Source organism: Triticum aestivum, chromosome 3B (genome assembly GCF_018294505.1).
Source record: "Triticum aestivum cultivar Chinese Spring chromosome 3B, IWGSC CS RefSeq v2.1, whole genome shotgun sequence".
Classification (NCBI taxonomy): Eukaryota; Viridiplantae; Streptophyta; class Magnoliopsida; order Poales; family Poaceae; genus Triticum; species Triticum aestivum.
The window spans coordinates 695598947-695616831 of NC_057801.1; the positions used below are offsets into that span (position 1 = coordinate 695598947).

General features: G+C 52.0%; 1 protein-coding gene across 2 annotated transcripts; it reads right to left on the reverse strand.

Annotated features, from left to right (window-relative positions):
* Nucleotides 1-3953: 3953 nt before the first annotated feature.
* On the reverse strand, nt 3954-6810 carry LOC123071821 (amino acid permease 3). Of its 2 annotated transcripts, none has more exons than XM_044495401.1 (4): nt 6684-6810; nt 5838-5978; nt 5181-5723; nt 3954-5086 (listed from the first exon to the last, which is right to left on the reverse strand). In XM_044495401.1, the coding sequence occupies exons 1-4, from the start codon at nt 6805-6807 to the stop codon at nt 4302-4304; spliced, it is 1593 nt and encodes a 530-aa protein (XP_044351336.1). In that variant the 5' UTR covers nt 6808-6810; the 3' UTR covers nt 3954-4301. The 2 variants fall into 2 exon arrangements, with proteins under 2 accessions (XP_044351336.1, XP_044351337.1); XM_044495402.1 differs by having other exon boundaries at nt 5838-5981; nt 6684-6790.
* Between the last annotated feature and the right edge of the window lie 11075 nt (nt 6811-17885).

Consider the following 17885-nt stretch of genomic DNA (forward strand, 5'->3'; position numbering starts at 1 on the left):
GTGGGCAATGACACCGATGAAGAAGCGCCCACCGGTGTCTTCATACTCTCGTCCAACACTCTCCGGGGAGTCTGGGGTGGAATGGAAGTACCGATCCCACAATGCGCCGACGAAGTACGATCCTCGGAGCGCTCCTTACCCGTGCCCACCATCTTTCAACACATGCCATGACATAGAGTAAATGAAATTAGTACAACATAATTTTTTTAATACCGACATGAATAATAATATGCGTATATTAGTACTAGCTAGTGTATCATCATCAAGTACAACAAAACTTAGGAACCCCTCGGCAATCGTCGACCCCTGGCGACCTTCGACCCCTTCATTCTGAGCATTGGGCGGCTGTTGTCGTAGCTTAAGATGCGGACATGCCCGAGTTGAAGGTCATCAGCGCGGGAAACTGCTTCCATCTGTTCTTCGCGCACGGATGGAATCAGTTCACCCACGCTCATGACCTTCAGCTCAGGGACGTTCTCATCTTAAGCTACGACACCCGTCGGTCAGCACTCGGACCGGAAGATCCTTGACCATCAACCCCTAGACCCTCGACCCCTCGACCGAGAAGAAGAAGAAGAATGAAAAGAAACAGAAGAAGAAGAAGAAGAAGAAGAAGAAGAAGCGGACCAGTCGGCGTGGACGCACCCCATTGGCGATCCTCAACCCGGTTTTCCTTTTTTCCTCTTATTCTTCTCCTCTTCTCCTTTTTTCCTTCTTCTTCTTCTTATTCTTCTTCTTCTCCTCCTCCTCCTCCTCCTCCTCCTCCTCCTTCTTCTTCTTCTTCTTCTTCTTCTTCTTCTTCTTCTTCTTCTTCTTCTTCTTCTTCTTCTTCTTCTTCTTCTTCTTCTTCTTCTTCTTCTTGTTCTTCTTCTTCTTCTTCTTCTTCTTCTTCTTCCTCCTCCTCCTCCTCCTCCTCCTCCTCCTCCTCCTCCTCCTCCTCCTCCTCCTCTTCTTCTTCTACTTCTTCTTCTTCCTCATCTTCTTCTTCCTCTTCTTCTTCTTCTTCTTCTTTTCTTTTTTTTCATCTTTCATCTTTCTTCTTAACTAAACCTAAACTAAACTAAATATAAACCTAAACCAAAAAAACATAAGAAAAAAACCTAAACTAAACTAAATATAAACCTAAACCTAAAAAACAGAAGAAAAAAACTAAACCTAAAAAAACAGGAAAAAAACTAAACTAAATCTAAACTACACTAAACAGTAGAAAAAAGAGGAGGAGGGGGCTCATCGGAGTGGAGGAGGTGGAGGAGGCCGACGCCGGCGGCTCGAGCGGGGGGCGGCAGGGAGGCCGGGCGGCGGGCGGGGGGGGCATCAGGGAGGTCGGGCAGCCCAAGGCGGCGGAACATCAGAGGGGCCGGTCAGCGTGCAGGAGTGGAGGGGGGAGCGGTGGTAGCAATGGGCGGCGGGCTGGGGCCGCGTGTGGTCAGGGGCGGGGGTGGGATGCGATTGGGGGCGGCGGCAGGGTGCGAGGCGGCGTGGTGTGGTCGGGGGCACGGTGGGGGTCAGGGGCGCGGTGGCCGGCGGCGGTTGGGCTCGGGTGCGGGGGTTAGGGAGAGAGAGAACAGAAACAGAGGAGGCGGGGGCAACGACCGTTACATACTCAATTCTTTGTCGTCTGCTGGCAGACGGCAAAGATTCTTTGTCGTCCGCTAGCAGACGGCAAAGAGGTGGGGCCGGTGGGTCGTTAGGGTTTAGGCCTTCACTAGACCCCACCCACCTCTTTGCCGTCTGCTAGCGGACGCCAAAGATTCTTTGTCGTCCGCCAGCAGACGGCAAAGAGTTGGCTTATGGCAAATAGGATCTTTGTCGTCAGCCAGTTCTCTGTCGTCCGTTTTTTATAAGCTGACGAGAAAGGCCTTCTTTTTCGTCCGCTAGCAGACGGCAAAGAGCTGACTGATGGCAAATTCTCTGTTTCCAGTAGCGTTGGTGTGTTCGTAGACGGCAATATCCTCTTCGCATTGATGGGGTTGTGGTCTCTGTGATGGCGATCTCCAGGCGTGTTAGTTCGTCGAGCGGTTGTGCTCGGAATCCTCCCATGTGGTCCCAATGTTAGTGTCCATCCAGAAGCTAGGTGGGCGGCCTCATCCGGTATGGGGCCCTTCGAGCTAGGGCGAGGGGCAGGTGACCTCCTTTCGGTGATGTAGCTGGATGGGGTTGTTGCTTGGTGCCTAGGTGATAGCGATGACATGGCTTTCCTTGACGACTAGTCCACTTCTCGAGTTAGCCTTGTTCTTACCCCAATTGCTTGATTGCGGATGAGGGCCTTGCTGACTTCAAGCAGTGCTTCATTGTCCCACCCATGTTTTCGTGTAGTCTTCTGAGGTTCTGTTACTGGTCCTTAACACCATTGTATCTTACCATTTTGTTGTCATCGTCGTTGTTGTTGTTGTCGTCATTGTCATCATCGTCGTCATTGTTGTTGTTGTTGTTGTTGTTGTTGTTGTTGTTGTTGTAGTGTTGTAACGGTCGTTGTAATGGCTTTATTAATTTATAAAGCCGAGCGATGGCTTCCTTTCTTAAAAAAACCACAATACAAGTACTGATTGTAGCATATTCTATTTGTTTATCTCTAGCTGCACCAGAACACATCACTTCACCCTTATGAAAGTTCACTTATAATCCAAAAAATTGTTGAAACAAACATAATATAAACTTTAGATTTCACGTCCTTTTCAGATCTTCTTGGAACAGAAAGATCTGTATCATTTGCATACTGTAGCATACATATGCCACCCTCTACCAGGTTTGGAAACCAATAATTAATCCAGCTTCTTGAGCTTTATCTAATAAAACCTTCAGCATATTTATGACTATATTGAACAATATAGGCCATAATGGATCCCCATGTCTAAGACCTTTATTAGAGCATCTACAGCCGGTCGCCCCAACCAGGCCTCAAACGCCCGGGCGCCCCCCCCCCCCCCCCCCGATCACTGACCGGTCACGAAAATGTGACCCGGACGGGTGCCTCGAACGGGTCTCAAACGCCTGAGATGACTGGTGCCCCTCATCCAGCCCAAATATGGAGGGGTGCCCGGGCGCCCGCCACGTAGGACTGATGACGGGGTCCCACGCGGAAATGCCTGAAAACCCGATGGTCCGATGGACGCCCCCTTCGTTGTCATGGTGTGAACGCGGCATGGCGTCGCTCTGACTTGCCGCTCGAGGCCAAAGTCGGCTATTTAAGCCGGCCGGCGTCCCCAACCCTAGCCCATCCACCTCCCCCCTCTCTGCGCCACCACCCGAGCCCATCCGCGTCCTCTCCCCCGCTCTCCCATGCTCTCCGGCATCGCCATGGTCCGGTGGCTGATCACCACGTACGCTATACTCATGCTGGAGCGCCGGAGGTAGATCGCGGAGAAGATCCAGGCAAGACGCGCCGCCCGCATCGCTGTCGGGCTGCCTTCGGACTTGCCGGAGCCGGAGGAGGACGAGGAGCAGCAGCTGGAGGAGGAGGAGGAGGGAGAGCTGCTGCCGGAGCCGATGGAGGTGGCGGATCCGGAGTAGGAGGAAGCAAAGCAGCCTGCTACGGGGGGTCCACCTTGGCGGAGGCAGAGGCGGAGTTCGCCGTCGCCCAAGCCGCGGAGATGGCGAAGCAGCAGGCCATCCTGGATTATATCCAGGATGAGGCCTATGTGGAGGCCAACTGGCAGTTCCTCCGGTAGGAATAGGCGGCGGCCGACGTGCTCTTCGCCGAACTCGACGCAGAGATAGAGGAGGAGGAGGCCCATGTACCCGGAGCCGGGCACGGAGATTGTCGACATCTCCGACGAGGAGTACCTACGTAATACGTAGGTTTTTAAGTTTGCATGCTTTTGTATGGATTTAAGAATCTAGTATGAGATGTCCGGATGCAATTATATTGATTTGAGGAGTGCTCGTTCACTGTCCACGGACGCGTCCGGGCGTATCCCCGAGCGTTTGAGGGCCATATTTGTCATATCCGGTTGTAGTAGGGAAAAAAGGACCTATCTGGTCATTGTCCATTTTTTAATTGACACGTGGTCATTGACCATTTTTTCTTACATGTGGTCATTGACCATTACAGCTACTTTACCAGAAGTTACAGTCTGCATCACCCAGATAATATACCTATCAGGAATTATTATTTTCTGAAATACAAATTGTAAAGAAAGACTAGTTAGTCTTATCATACACTGTTTCGGAATCTACTTCATGAAGTACCACACTCCATCCAGGATGTATCTTCTTTGATTTGTTTGAAAGGCCAATAACTTCCTTTTCTTGAATCCTACCCCTTGAGGTATTGTTTGTGCGTGCACGATCTGAAATGTCAATTATGTCTTGAATGGGTGGTACACCTTGAGGTCGGACTTGACGCCGGCGATGGACCCTGCGGCGGCGGCAAGGGAGATGGCGAGGCATCCTAGGCTGAGCATCTGGAGGCACACCCACTGCGTGCTCCACTTGGGCACCTTCTTCTGGACCACGTACATCTCCACCGGAAAGTAGACGGTGAGCGGCCAGAACCCCAGCGCGCCCAAGAACCCCACCACGTCGTTGAAGAAGGGCAGCATCATGGACACCACCGTCGTCGCCACCACGAACGCCGTCCGCCACGTCGCCCGGAACATGTTCACCTTGTACGTCCTGAAGAGCGGGACCTCGACCTCGCTGGTGACAAACGTGGAATCCGGCCACCTCTTCGCCGCCCATTTCTCGACGAAGGCAAACAGGGGCTGGCAGTACACCTGGTACGCGCCGACGAGGTGGACGACGATGGCGGCATTGGCCACGTCGAGGAGCCAGAATGGCTCGTAGAACCCGAACCCCGTGAGGAGGTTCCCCGGCGCGGCGTCGCCGAAGGCCGCGTAGCCCATGCAGCCGCAGAGCATGTAGAAGACCGTGGTCACCGCGACGCTGACCATGGTGGCGCGCTTCATGACCGTCGACTCCGACGGTGGCGGCGCCCGGATGGTGTCCTGGATTTCGATGAGGATGAGCGAGTAGGAGTAGGCGAACGCAATGTCCCCAAACGCCTGCGTGCTGCGCCACACCTTCTGCATCGGCGTCACCGTGCCGATGCTGATGCCGGTCAGGCTGCCCTTCACGCCTCCGTTTGCTGCATGCATGCAGACATCATTGGTTAACACATTGCTCAACATGATCTAGGGATTGCTTTCGTTGATCTATCAATGTGTATAAGAGTCCCCTACCTATGACTTGGACGATGCCGAGGCCGAGGCCGATGGAGGAGTAGGTGAAGGACATGGCTGCGGCGAGCATGGAGAGCCAGGAGATCTGGTCGAAGTCGGGGATCTGGGAGAAGAAGACCTGAGCCACGCCGAAGATGATCATGTAGGGCACGCTGGAGACCTTGCAGGGGTCGGCGTGGCCGTTGCCGTGGAAGCAGTTAGCCCTCTTGATGGCGAGCATGCTGATTGAGGCGGCGATGGTGTAGCCGATGGACACCCCGACGATGTTAGCATACTGAAGCACCCCGCAGATCTGCACCTTGATGCCGCTGAGGTTGGCGTTGACGGCGTCCATGTAGGTGTAGTTGCGCTTGCCGGTGCTCTGGTCGCCGGAGCGGTAGCAGTCGGCGAGCAGTGAGGAGGTGAAGTAGGTGACGAGGGAGAAGAGGAGCATGACGGCGGGGCCGGCCACCCAGCCGAGCTGCGCAATGGCCCAGCCCAGCGACAGCACCCCGGAGCCGATCACCGCCGTGATGATGTGCGAGCTCGCCGTCCACATCGTGCCTGCACACATCGGCGTCGGTACATACTCCGTCAGAGTGAGGGACCAACAATGAATCAAGTACTGTACGCTGTACGCACGTACGCCATGAGATGAGGCAGGGTTTTACTACATACCAGTGCGCTTGTTGCGACCATCGTCGTCGAGCTTGGACCCGGCGGTCTGGCCGAGCTCGGCGGCGGCTACCTCCATCGGCGGGTAGTAGTAGGTGGCCACGACGTTGTCCGCCATCCCCATCGACCTCTCTCTAGGGTTAACTGCTGCCAACAGAACAGAGAGAGTAGGCGTGCAGGTGAGAACTAATTAGGAGGAGGCCAGACCACAGTAAGTGCAGTGCACTCTGCGCGCTAGAGATCCGATCTTGTGCAGCGTGATCTGCTGCAGAGAACGAGTAAATGGAGAGCGCGAGGTGGTGGTGAGTGCCTGGCCTGCCTCTGGGTGCCCGGGGTACCGGTGCAATTTATAGGAGGAGCCTGCGCACTGAGCAAAGTGGGTGCCGGCTGCCGGGCTCGACCTGGGGCCGCCGCTGCCCGGTGGACGCGGGAAGCTGCTGCTAGTGCGCGGGCTGGAAATCCAAACCCTCTTTGAAAACTAGAGTTGACGTCGTAACCTAAGCATTTGCTAAGCATGGTGGTGGTGGTGGACATGATCACATGACAGGGTAGTCTTCCGAGAAGGAGCCAACCATCACCTTTTGCCCTACCTCGTCGGCACAGCAGTCAACAGAGCAGGCACATGCTAATTGCTCACAGCCGACTGACGATCATACCTAAGCCCACCACCCGTAACTTTTTCAGCCAGTCAATGGTGAAACAGAGTATACCTACCTCTCCACAGTGCTCTAGCACGATGCACGAACGATCGCTAGATATGATAAGTGATGATAAGATCGCAGCAGTGCGAGCAACTAACTGGCTAGCTCGCTCGACCCTGGCGAATACATTTCGAGTTAAATCAGTTACCTTTCTCTGCAGGGAACTGCTCGACCAAGCAGGGCGCAGCACCGGAGGCGAGCACGGCCGGTCGAGAGGGCTCGGCGAGAGCTGATCGCTCGTTGCTGCTGCGGTGGTGGTGCTCCGTCTGCATCGACGGCTGGGTGTTTTATAGGGGAGAGGCTGTACGTGCGGCGCCAGCATTTCGGGTCCATCCTTTTCCCTTGGGCATCTCTTCCTTTGTCCGCCCACTCGCATCGCATAGATCCCAAAGTGGTCCGGCGAAGGTCCGTTGGATGGCTCTGCGTCGTCGTATCACGAATTCTTTATGACTGCAGTACCATGATTTTTCAGTGCTCGAAGTTGATGCCCGGTTCGTGGAATCACTCACTGCGTCCGGTTTTTACGAAAAAGGGTCTCCCCTCCCTTTGTATTACAAAGCAACCAGAACCTGTGGACGACAGGCGACGAACATTTCCTTTGCGACGGAGGCCCGGAGAGCCGTTCCTTTTCGCGGCAGAGGTTCGCGTGTGTATGAATTAATTAGCTAATCCCCGTTTGAACGTGAACATGCTACACATTTTCTAGACTAAATACTACTCGTAGTTAACATGAGCGGTTGCTCGGTCTAGGAATCGCGTGATATGATGATGGCCAGACAAGCAGCGTTTAAATTAGTTCAGTATCATCTAATCGTGTGTGGGTCGACAATGACTTTTGGTTCAGAGAAAGAAGAGCAGCGGCTGGAACTGTCCCTGGCCGGGCCTCTTTTTGTCCTGACCAGCATTTGTGCCCGTATAGCTGTACTCGAGTGGCATGACTATATTTCAAGATAACAAAACTGGACATGCTCTGTGAAGGCTAAATTAACTAGTCCAGGGAGCGGCTTGCTAGCTTGTATTTTTGGTTATCCACGAGCGAGGGTTGGGCGGTCTGCTAGATCTGTCAAAGTGTGAAGGCCAAATTAACTATAGTTCGGTGATCGGCTGTACATCGTAGAGTTTGTATTTTTAAAACCCACTAGCGAAGGCTAGGCAAGCTAACCTTCGTTCTGATTTATTTGTAAGCTTGGGTGTGTGCATCACAGGATCACATGCCAAGGAATGTTTTGGGGAAAATTATACAAGCCTAAATATTTTCCCATGTTATTGATCCGACCCTCGTGAGGGTATATATAAAGACTTGAAGTACAAGACAAGTCGTGTGTACTTAAAACTTAATTTTATCTCTATCCACTTATATGTGTGCATCGCTTGATGCAGAGGCCGGGGGCAACCCTTGTTTTCAAAAAAAAAAAAAAATCCACTTATCTCTATATGCAAATCCAATTATACTCCTAACAACCACCTCAGTCATAGAGGGAGCCAAGGGGACGAATGAGGCTGAATATTTTTTTTTGAAGTCTTGTACTTCTGTTATTTTCTCCACTTCGTCATCATCAACTACATCTCTAATGCTTGATGGGTCGGCACCTAGAACGGTGATTGAGTCCCCTTGTAGTGTCTTCACTCTCTCTCTCTCTCTCTCTCTCTCTCTCTCTCTCTCTCTCTCTCTCTCTTATCCCCTTCCGCGTTCATGACAGGGTATCGTACATGCCACTGATAATGTGGACGCTGTTGAGTAGAGTTGGTTCCGATGAGTAGTTGTAGACGTAGTCCTTGATGTTGATGTCAACGTAACTGATCATGGTGATGTAGTAGTCACTGTCGGTGTCAAAACCGGGGGATCTCGGGTAGGGGGTCCCGAACTGTGCGTCTAGGCGGATGGTAACAGGAGACGAGGGACACGATGTTTTTACCCAGGTTCGGGCCCTCTCGATGGAGGTAAAACCCTACTCCTGCTTGATTAATATTGATGATATGGGTAGTACAAGAGTAGATCTACCACGAGATCACAGAGGCTAAACCCTAGAAGCTAGCCTATGGTATGATTGTTGTTCGTCCTACGGACTAAAATCCTCCGGTTTATATAGACACCGGAGAGGGTTAGGGTTACACAGAGTCGGTTACAATGGGAGGAGATCTACATATCCGTATCGCCAAGCTTGCCTTCCACGCCAAGGAAAGTCCCATCCGGACACGGGACGAAGTCTTCAATCTTGTATCTTCATAGTCCGGGAGTCCGGCCAAAGGTCATAGTCCGGCCATCCGGACACCCCCTAATCCAGGACTCCCTCAGTAGCCCCTGAACCAGGCTTCAATGACGACGAGTCCGGCGCGCAAATTGTCTTCGGCATTGCAAGGCGGGTTCCTCCTCCGAATACTTCATAGAAGATGTTTGAACACAAGGATAGTGTCCGGCTCTGCAAAATAAGTTCCACATACCACCGTAGAGAGAATAATATTTACACAAATCTAATCTGCTGACGTATTCCGTAGCGTGACATCATGCCACGGCCAAGCCTTTATTCGAATCGTTTTACTGTCCCACCTCAGCGCGTTTAGCGAGGCGGTTTCCCTTGGCACGTCTTGTCAAAGCAGAGATCGTGTCCCCTTATTCCGGGATTCTCATCAATACGGGCGTGGGTAACCCAACCGTGCCATTGGTATGACTTCTTAATTGAAAGTGAGTCCCAAACGGTCACGGGGAGGGCTCTTGGTATTCAACCTCTTTATAAAGAGACCAAGGCTCGACTCCTTTCTTTCAATCCAATCAAATCCGCCTCTCGCCTCGAGTTCCAACACCCAAAGCTCCAGATTCAGGCGCTTCGGACCTTCGATGATGTCCGGCTCCGACCTCCAAGGCCGGTGGATGCCTTCCTCCGTTACGGAAGAAGACGTGCGAAAGCTGAGAGATGCCAGGTATCTAACCGGCGAAATCTCGCATAGGCTGCCTGCTCAAGGGCAGGCTATTCCCACTCCCCAGCCCGGTGAGAGCGTGGTGTTCACATCTCACTTCCTTCGGGGGCTAGGCTTCCCGATTGATCCCTTCGTGAGGGGGCTCATGTTTTATTACGGGCTGGAATTTCACGACTTAGCTCCGGAGTCCATCCTCCAAATCTCATCGTTCATTGTCGTGTGTGAGGCCTTCCTCCATATTACTCCTCACTTCGGACTGTGGCTTAAGACCTTCAAGGTAGAACCGAAGATGATCGAGGGGCAGCACGCTGAGTGCGGAGGTGCTATTATAAGCAAGATTGCCGACGCTCCATGGCCCGAAGGCTCTTTTCAAGAGGAGTTCGGCTTATGGCAACGAGAGTGGTTTTACATCACAGCTCCCAAGGGCACCACATGGGTGGCGCCACCTGCTTTTCGCTCGGGTCCCCCACCACGGCTAGCGTCATGGGTCAATAAAGGGTTTAACTGGGGGCCGTCCAAGGACGCACCCTTGTTGCAGGGCCGCATTCGAGATCTCCTAGAAAGAGATATCAATTTGGCTGTAGTGACGCAGGTTATGTTGATTCGCCGCATCCTGCCCTGCAAACATCGTCCCCTCCGTCTGTGGGAGTTTAATCCGTAAGGACCACGAGCTCTCCAAAATTTTATGGGCACGACGACCATGGAGATGTACAAATTGTTCTTCGGATCACAAGCAATGTGTCCGGACTTGTCCGAGGATGCAGGTCTGAGCTGCAATTGCCCGGATACTCAAGTAAGTAGCCCTGTACCTGGACACGCTATCCGTACATTTATCATAAAACTACCCTTAAAAGAGCTATCCTTTAAACAGGAGTGGATAGCGAAAGCAAAGCTTATCAGGTGTCCGGCCCCCCTCCCTGAGACCACGCCGAGTCCCGTGTTGACCAGGATGCTGGAGATTGCACCTTTGGAAGAAGGCGAAGAGGGGAACAAGGAAGCTACCGCCTCCGTGAAGGAGGCTGTCAGGAAAGGAGGAATCAAGAATTCCTCTATTCAGGGAAAGAAGAGGACCGCCTATGAAGACCCGGAGGCGATGGCCTCAAAGCGGGGGAAGAAATCTTCGTCAGAGGGTCCGGCGTCGGAGGGTGCCCCGGCCGCATTGCGCCCCCAAGGGGATCAGCTCTCCACCGAGCTGTAAGTAAAGAGAGGGGTTTTAAAATGAGAGACATCCCTGTTTTATTTCTAAGGAAGATAACCGAAATTTTACCTTGTAGTTCAGATCTCAACCCTTCTCAGCAGAGCTCATCTTCAGGGAATCTTCGTCCGGAGATGATGGAGAGTGGAACACCTCCCCCAGCTGTACCGTCTTGCGAGGCGGGCGACCCCGAGGTGTCGTCTCGGAGGGTTTTTTCGAATCTGGCCTTCGAAAAAGGTCTTCGGACGAGTCCGACACCGTCTGGTGCACGGTCGGAGGAGCTGAAGGGTCTGCTCGAGCGAGCGTCTATCTCAGAAGAACACCATGTGTTGATGAATATGGTGATTAGAAGGATTTCATCCGCGGAAAGCGGATTGTACGAGGCCGCCAGGAGTTTACTGACAGGTTTTGAGGTACGCAAAATGATGTACCTTTTGACAGATCCGCATATATAAAATGCGCCCTGTATAGATAGTAGCCCCTGAGACTCTGTGCGTTGTAAAAAATGATGGCGCACGAAGGATCATAATCCCAGGTATAATATGTCGCCTTTCCTATGTAGGTGGCTGAGAGTTCGGTGGCTAGCCGGACTATTGAATTTGCTGAGCTAAAGCGGCAACTTGACGTGGCAGATGCCGACATCGCGCTTGTCAACGAGCGGCTGGACGAGGCACAAGGTATGTAATGTCTCCGAAGACATCTGGTAAGAGGAGCTTGATGCTCGTACCTTATAACATGTGTGCTTAATGCAGATGGTGCCGTTGCCATGGAGAACCTTCGGGCGGAACTTGCCCGAGCCAAGGAGCAAGCCAGAAAAAGCGATGCGGCTACCTTAAAGGCGACTGAAGAGCTAAAAGCCGAACAGGATGCTCACTGCCAGAGCAAGAAGGAAATGGCCGAGATGGCTGTAAAATTGAAGAATGCTGCCGACCGTTGCAAGCTTCTTGAAAAAGAAGATAGGTGGCACAGAAGGACCTAGAAAAGGTCACTGCCGAGGCCAAGGACACTCGCTCTGCAATGAGAGCTATGAAGGAGGAGCTACGTCAGGCCGGAGATATCATGGTTGGAAAGCCCTATATGCTGCGGATGAAGTTCGGGGATCCTAAGTATGCTCCGTTGGACCGGAAGTGGAGTGCGGCGAACACTTATCTGGATGTGGCGGCGAGTGCCGCGGACGCGAACGAACACTTCCGGGGTCTAAATGACCACGAATTGGAAGAACTTTTTTGGTCGCAGTTCCACAATCCAGAGCGCCCACTTTCGGTATCCGATCGTTTGGCCGTGTGGGCGGAGCTGAACAGGTTATCCAGACTCGCCATGAAGCATGTCGTGAGTCATCTGTGGCCGAAAGGGCCCGAGCCGAAGAGTTATTTTAGCTTGGTGCAGCAGTTCCTTGGTGCGGTGCCGCACATTGATGTAATGAAGAGGTCAGCGTGCATAGAGGATGCACAGATGTCTCTTATCCGTGTCAAGACATACTGGGCGGAGATGAAGGCCAGTGCTCGAAGTACCTGCCAAGATTCGGACGAAAGCCGAGTACCTGCCGAGCACTATTTTGAGGAAGTTCTGCAGGGCGCTCGTTTAATAGAGACGCAGTGCTCGAAGGATGTTATGTTCGAATAACGTGTATTATTGTAAAACAATGTTTTGATGGAATATAAAAGCTTTTTATACTTGTGCTTTCAAGAATTAGAATACCTCCTATGCGGCCGTTAATGCATATGTGTATATAACCTGAAAGATGGCAGTCGTTGGCTTCAGCCCCCGCGCATATAATGCGGGGGTGTTCGCAGAAGGCGCATTTTCACACTTGATCCAACGTCTTGGTCCTATAAAGGAGGTGATAGCGCAGCGAACTAGGCAACCGGACTATAATGCTTTATCACTTTCACTTAGCCATAGGAGTTTGACAGTGGGGCTACTGAATAGCCCCTAGGGGCACCGCGCTCGCCCGAATTCGGGGCGCGTGTGTGCCTGACCGGGAAACGGCCCTTCGTTAATGCGGAGGAATCCTAAAGATTCCGGCAAGTCATCGAGTGGTTGACCAGTCTCTCGCTATATCATGACAGTCAGTTTTCGGCTTTCTCTACTGAGGTGCTCGCCTGGCCGAACCGGGGCACAATCGCAGTAGTTCTCCTGGTGCCGCCTTAGCCGATAGAGCGGAACGTAAGGCAGCAAAACACAGGAGCCGGGCAAACCCAACATTTGACCAAAGACATGATTCGGAGCTGATGCATATAAGGCCAAACTCGCGACGCCGAACACTCCCTAAGGTATTCGGTCTTTATGAAAACGGGCTGAACAAAAGCCCTTGGTAAGAAGCCCCTGGTGTCCAGGTACGCGCAAAATTCTGGCGTGGCCACATGCCAAGACGCCAGCCTCCTCCTCGGTTATAGCAAAAAACCGGGGGATGTTATCAACAAGAGACAGTAAAAAAGGTTTACGCAGGGTCTTAATCTGAAAAGAATCCTTGAAACGGGTCCCTACTGCACGTCTGCGCCTGTGTCTCCGTTGTGCCGTATCCTGGACGGGTGTAGCACGGTGTTCGTCTGTAAAAGAGAGGAACTTAGTTGAAAACAATCGTGCGAGAAATCTATGTTAAAATAAACAAAGTATAATACAGAAAATGGGTAGAATTGAGCTTTATTGTCTCTTGGTGTAAACGCGCGGAGCCCCTTGTACAGGGGTATGCGGCTATTAAGCCTTTGTATGTTTACGCCGGACTCGTCGAGCCATGTCCGGGGTCTTGAACGACCTGTTTAGGTGCTCTAACTAGTAAAGCTGGTTTAGTGTGCGGCTGTCAAGGCAGCCGCACCATCGTCCGCGCTCGAGGAACACTCGATATTTCCCTTTAATGAGATGATGCCTCGTGGACCGGGCATTTTGAGTGTAAGGGATGCATAATGCGGTATTGCGTTAAAGCGGGCGAAAGCTTCGCGTCCCAGTAGTGCTTGATAGCTACTTATGAATGGGGCGATGTGGAAGGTTAGCTTTTCGCTTCGGAAGTTGTCGGGGGAGCCGAACATAACTTCTAACAAGAGGGAACCCATACAATGGGTATCTGGGCCTGGCGTGACCCCTTGAAAGGAAGTGTTGCCATGGCGAATTATTGCTGGGTTTATCCCCATTTTGCGGATTGTGTCCTGATATAGCAGGTTTAGATCACTGCCGCCGTCCATTAGGACTTGTGTAAAGTGGAGTCCGTCAATTATCGGATCTAAGACCAAGGCAGTCCAGCCTGCGTTCCGGATACCTCTAGAGTAATCCTGATGATCGAAGGTGATTGGTTGTAACAACCAGTGGCGGGACTCCTCTGGGACAGGCCGTATGGCGCGTATCTCCATAGGCGCCACTCTGTTTTTCCCTTTTGTCACATGAAGTGAATTTACTGTTTTGACTTCTTGCGGGAACTTCTTTTGTTCTCCGGTGCTCTGCTTGTGGGGTTCGTCGTCATCCTCGCTTGGTATGTCGAGCCCCTTGTGTTCGGCGTTGAGTTTGCCGGATTGCTTGAAGACCCAACAATCTCTGTGGGTGTGGTTTGCAGGCCTCCCGGGAGTACTGTGGATTTGGCATATTTTGTCCAAGATTTTGTTGAGGTTAGATAGCTCGTCCCTATTATCTTTGGGGGGCGGCTTTTTCTGATTCTGCCGAGAGCTTTTGAATCCGGCGTTGACTGTCGTGCTCTTCGGGCTGTTATCCTTGATCCGGCGTGTTCCTTGCTACGGCGCGGTTTCCCGTTTCCATCTCTGACTTCGGATGTACTTGGGTCGCTGGTGCTGCTTCTTGCCAACCAGCTATCCTCTCCTGCGCAAAAGCGGGTCATGAGGCTTGTCAATGCGGCCATTGTTCTTGGCTTTTCTTGGCCGAGGTGTCTGGCGAGCCATTCGTCTCGAACGCTATGTTTGAAAGCTGCTAGGGCTTCGGCGTCCGGACAGTCGACTATCTGATTCTTTTTAGTAAGAAATCTGTTCCAGAGTTTCCGGGCTGACTCTCCGGGTTGTTGAGTTATATGACTTAGATCGTCTGCATCCGGAGGTCGGACATAGGTCCCTTGAAAATTTGCCCGAAAAGCATCCTCGAGCTCTTCCCAACTTCCTATGGTGTTTTCGGGAAGGCTTTTAAGCCAATGCCGGGCTGGCCCTTTGAGCTTGAGGGGTAAGTATTTTATGGCGTGGAGGTCATCTCCTCTAGCCATGTGTATGTGGAGGATATAATCCTCAATCCAGACTCCAGGGTCTGTTGTTCCGTCGTATGCCTCTATGTTTACGGGCTTGAATCCCGCTGGAAATTCATGGTCCAGCACCTCATCGGTGAAACATAGGGGATGTGCGGCGCCCCTGTATTTGGGTGTGCCGCGATGTTCGGATATTTGTTGCGTTGCATTGCTTACTAGAGCTTGCTTTCTTGGCCCGTAGATAGATCTGGTTGGGCCGTCTTTTTGATGCGAATCCTTGTGCGGATCGCGTGCCGGATTGAGTGCGGCGCCCTTTGCCGCTCTATGTCGGTCATGGGGTCGTCTATCCGACCTGGTGGCTTCCTTGTTTTTTGACTGTGGGGACTCTAAGGCCTCCTCATCAAATTCCGGTAGTAATTTTCGCTTCGGATAGCTCTTTGTGTGGTGACTGTCGCCGTACTTGTGTGAGGTGTTGAGTACTTTGCCCCATTTGATTCTGAGTGCATCTTCCGCTGTTTTGAGCTTCGGCTTCTGCTTTTTCAGGCTACGCGTAGTGGCGACGAGCCTTTGGTGGAGGTTCTTCTGCTCCAGCAACTTGTCCGGCGTGAGGTCGTCCGGACTATTATCTTCGCCGGGGACGGGTTGTTCGGTTTGTTTATCCAAGTTGCCCTGTTCGGACGGTTTCTCGACGGCATGTTCGTCGTCCGCCGGTTCTCCCTGCTCTATGGCTAGGTCTCCGTCGAGGTGGGGTTTGGTGCGGTGCTTACGCCGCCGTTTTGATTGCTTTTCGAGGGAACGATCCCTCGTTGCGCCCTTTTGATCCTCGTCGTCGTTTCTTTTAGGTGTGTCCACCATGCATACATCGTGGGATGAGGTGGTTGTCCAGTGCCCTATAGACGCTGGTTCTTGGTCGTCTCCTTCATCGGCGTCCATACTGTCGATGTCTTCGGAGTCGAAGTCGAGCATGTCGGTTAAATCATCGATAGTGGCTACGAAGTGGATGGTGGGTGGGTTTCGAATTTCTTCATTGTCCGCATCCCAACTTTGCTGACCATAGCCCGGCCAGGGCTCTCCTGATAAAGAGAGAGACTTTAGTGAACTCGGGATGTCGCTGAAGGACGAGTGCTGAAATATGTCCGCGGCGGTGAACTCCATGATCGGAGCCCAATTGGGTTCGATCGGAAGGGGTGCGGAAGATCCGGAGTCTGAAGAGGAGTCCGGCACCTTGGAGTCACAAGCTTCGCAAAGGACAAGGCTGGTGTTTGGCTTGATCGCCGTAGAGATTGCAGCCCCCGAGGCGGTGTCCAGCCACCCGTCCTCGATCGGCGCAGTCGGCTCCGAACTAAGGGTCGGAGCGGACACCTGAGCGGCCTTCTGGGCACTGTCCGGCGGCAGAGCTAGATCATGCCCGTCGTGACAGTGCGGCGCGCTCGGCTGTGGCTCGAATACGTCGAAGATCAGGTCTCCGCAGATGTCAGTCGTGTAGTTCAAACTTCCAAATCTGACCTGATGGCCAGGGGCGTAGCTTTCGATCTGCTCCAGATGGCCAAATGAATTGGCCCGCAGTGCAAAGCCGCCGGATACGAAGATCTGTCCGGGGAGAAAAGTCTCGCCCTAGCCCGCATCGTTGTTGATGATCGAAGGAGCCATCGGGCCTAAAGGTGACGACACGGAGGAACTCTCAATGAAAGCACCAATGTCGGTGTCAAAACCGGCGGATCTCGGGTAGGGGGTCCCGAACTGTGCGTCTAGGCGGATGGTAACATGAGACGAGGGACACGATGTTTTTACCCAGGTTCGGGCCCTCTTGATGGAGGTAAAACCCTACTCCTGCTTGATTAATATTGATGATATGGGTAGTACAAGAGTAGATCTACCACGAGATCAGAGAGGCTAAACCCTAGAAGCTAGCCTATGGTATGATTGTTGTTCGTCCTACGGACTAAAACCCTCCGGTTTATATAGACACCAGAGAGGGTTAGGGTTACACAGAGTCGGTTACAATGGGAGGAGATCTACATATCCGTATCGCCAAGCTTGCCTTCCACGCCAAGAAAAGTCTCATCCGGACACGGGACGAAGTCTTCAATCTTGTATCTTCATAGTCCGGGAGTCCGGCCAAAGGTCATAGTCCGGCCATCCGGACACCCCCTAATCTGGGACTCCCTCAGTCACCATGGATGATAAAGCCACACAAAGTCGGAGGCGCGAAAAAGCGCTATGACGGAGTTGCAGTCGTGCGATATCCCTTGAAGATGTTAGAGGGTATTGTTCGTGATGAGACCACCGATTTTGCCATGGAAGAAAATCCATTGAGCATACAGTAGTTTCAGGACCGTATGGCCGTGAAGGTCACCACTAGGGTGATGTTATGTCAATACAGTCGTGTCGTCGTAGAGGAAGCAGTCGATGCCATTATTGAGGCGATAAATGTCGTTGCGGATGATGCGTCTTGCAAAAGAGTCTATCAGAGGACGTCGAAGGTGACATCATGTGGAAGAGGTGGCATAGGTGTGTTGACGAAGATATTGGTGAAGATCACGTTGACAAAGACTTTGGTGATGAAGTATCGGCTACGGCATTGCGGCGGCCTGACGAGGATGACACATCGCTTGGAAGTGTCCCTTTGTGGTGACAAAGTGTCAATGTCATGTCGTGCCGTAGAAATCGATGAAGATTTGCATCCCTTTCAATACCGACATGTCGTGTGGATGATGTGTGCCAGTGTTGCTTCTCATAGGTGTGGTCGACAAAGTTTTTTTTTTTGAGAATAACAAACTTCATTAATTAAAAAGCTTTCGGAATCTCCGCCCCTAGTACATGCAGAATACACTCAGGAGTCACAACACGCCATTCATGAGATACTTGTTCACTAACAGCTAACTTAGCAAAAATATGTGCAGTTTGATTTGCAGTTCTTCTTCTCCATGAAATTTTACAACACTGCCATCCGTGCATCAGACACTTAATATCCTCAACATGGCCCAGCCGCCGAGAAATTTTTGCAAACACTTTTTATCATCCTCGCAGCCTGGTTGCAATCCATTTCAACTTGAATCTTTGAG

Coding starts and splice junctions, on each gene's coding strand:
- LOC123071821 (XM_044495401.1), bottom strand. CDS start 6,807: ATGCAGACGGAGCACCACCACCGCAGCAGCAACGAGCGATCAGCTCTC. Junction 5,979..6,683: donor GCAGTTCCCTGCAGAGAAAG/GTAACTGATTTA, acceptor TGTTGGCAGCAG/TTAACCCTAGAGAGAGGTCG. Junction 5,087..5,180: donor CGGCATCGTCCAAGTCATAG/GTAGGGGACTCT, acceptor GCATGCATGCAG/CAAACGGAGGCGTGAAGGGC.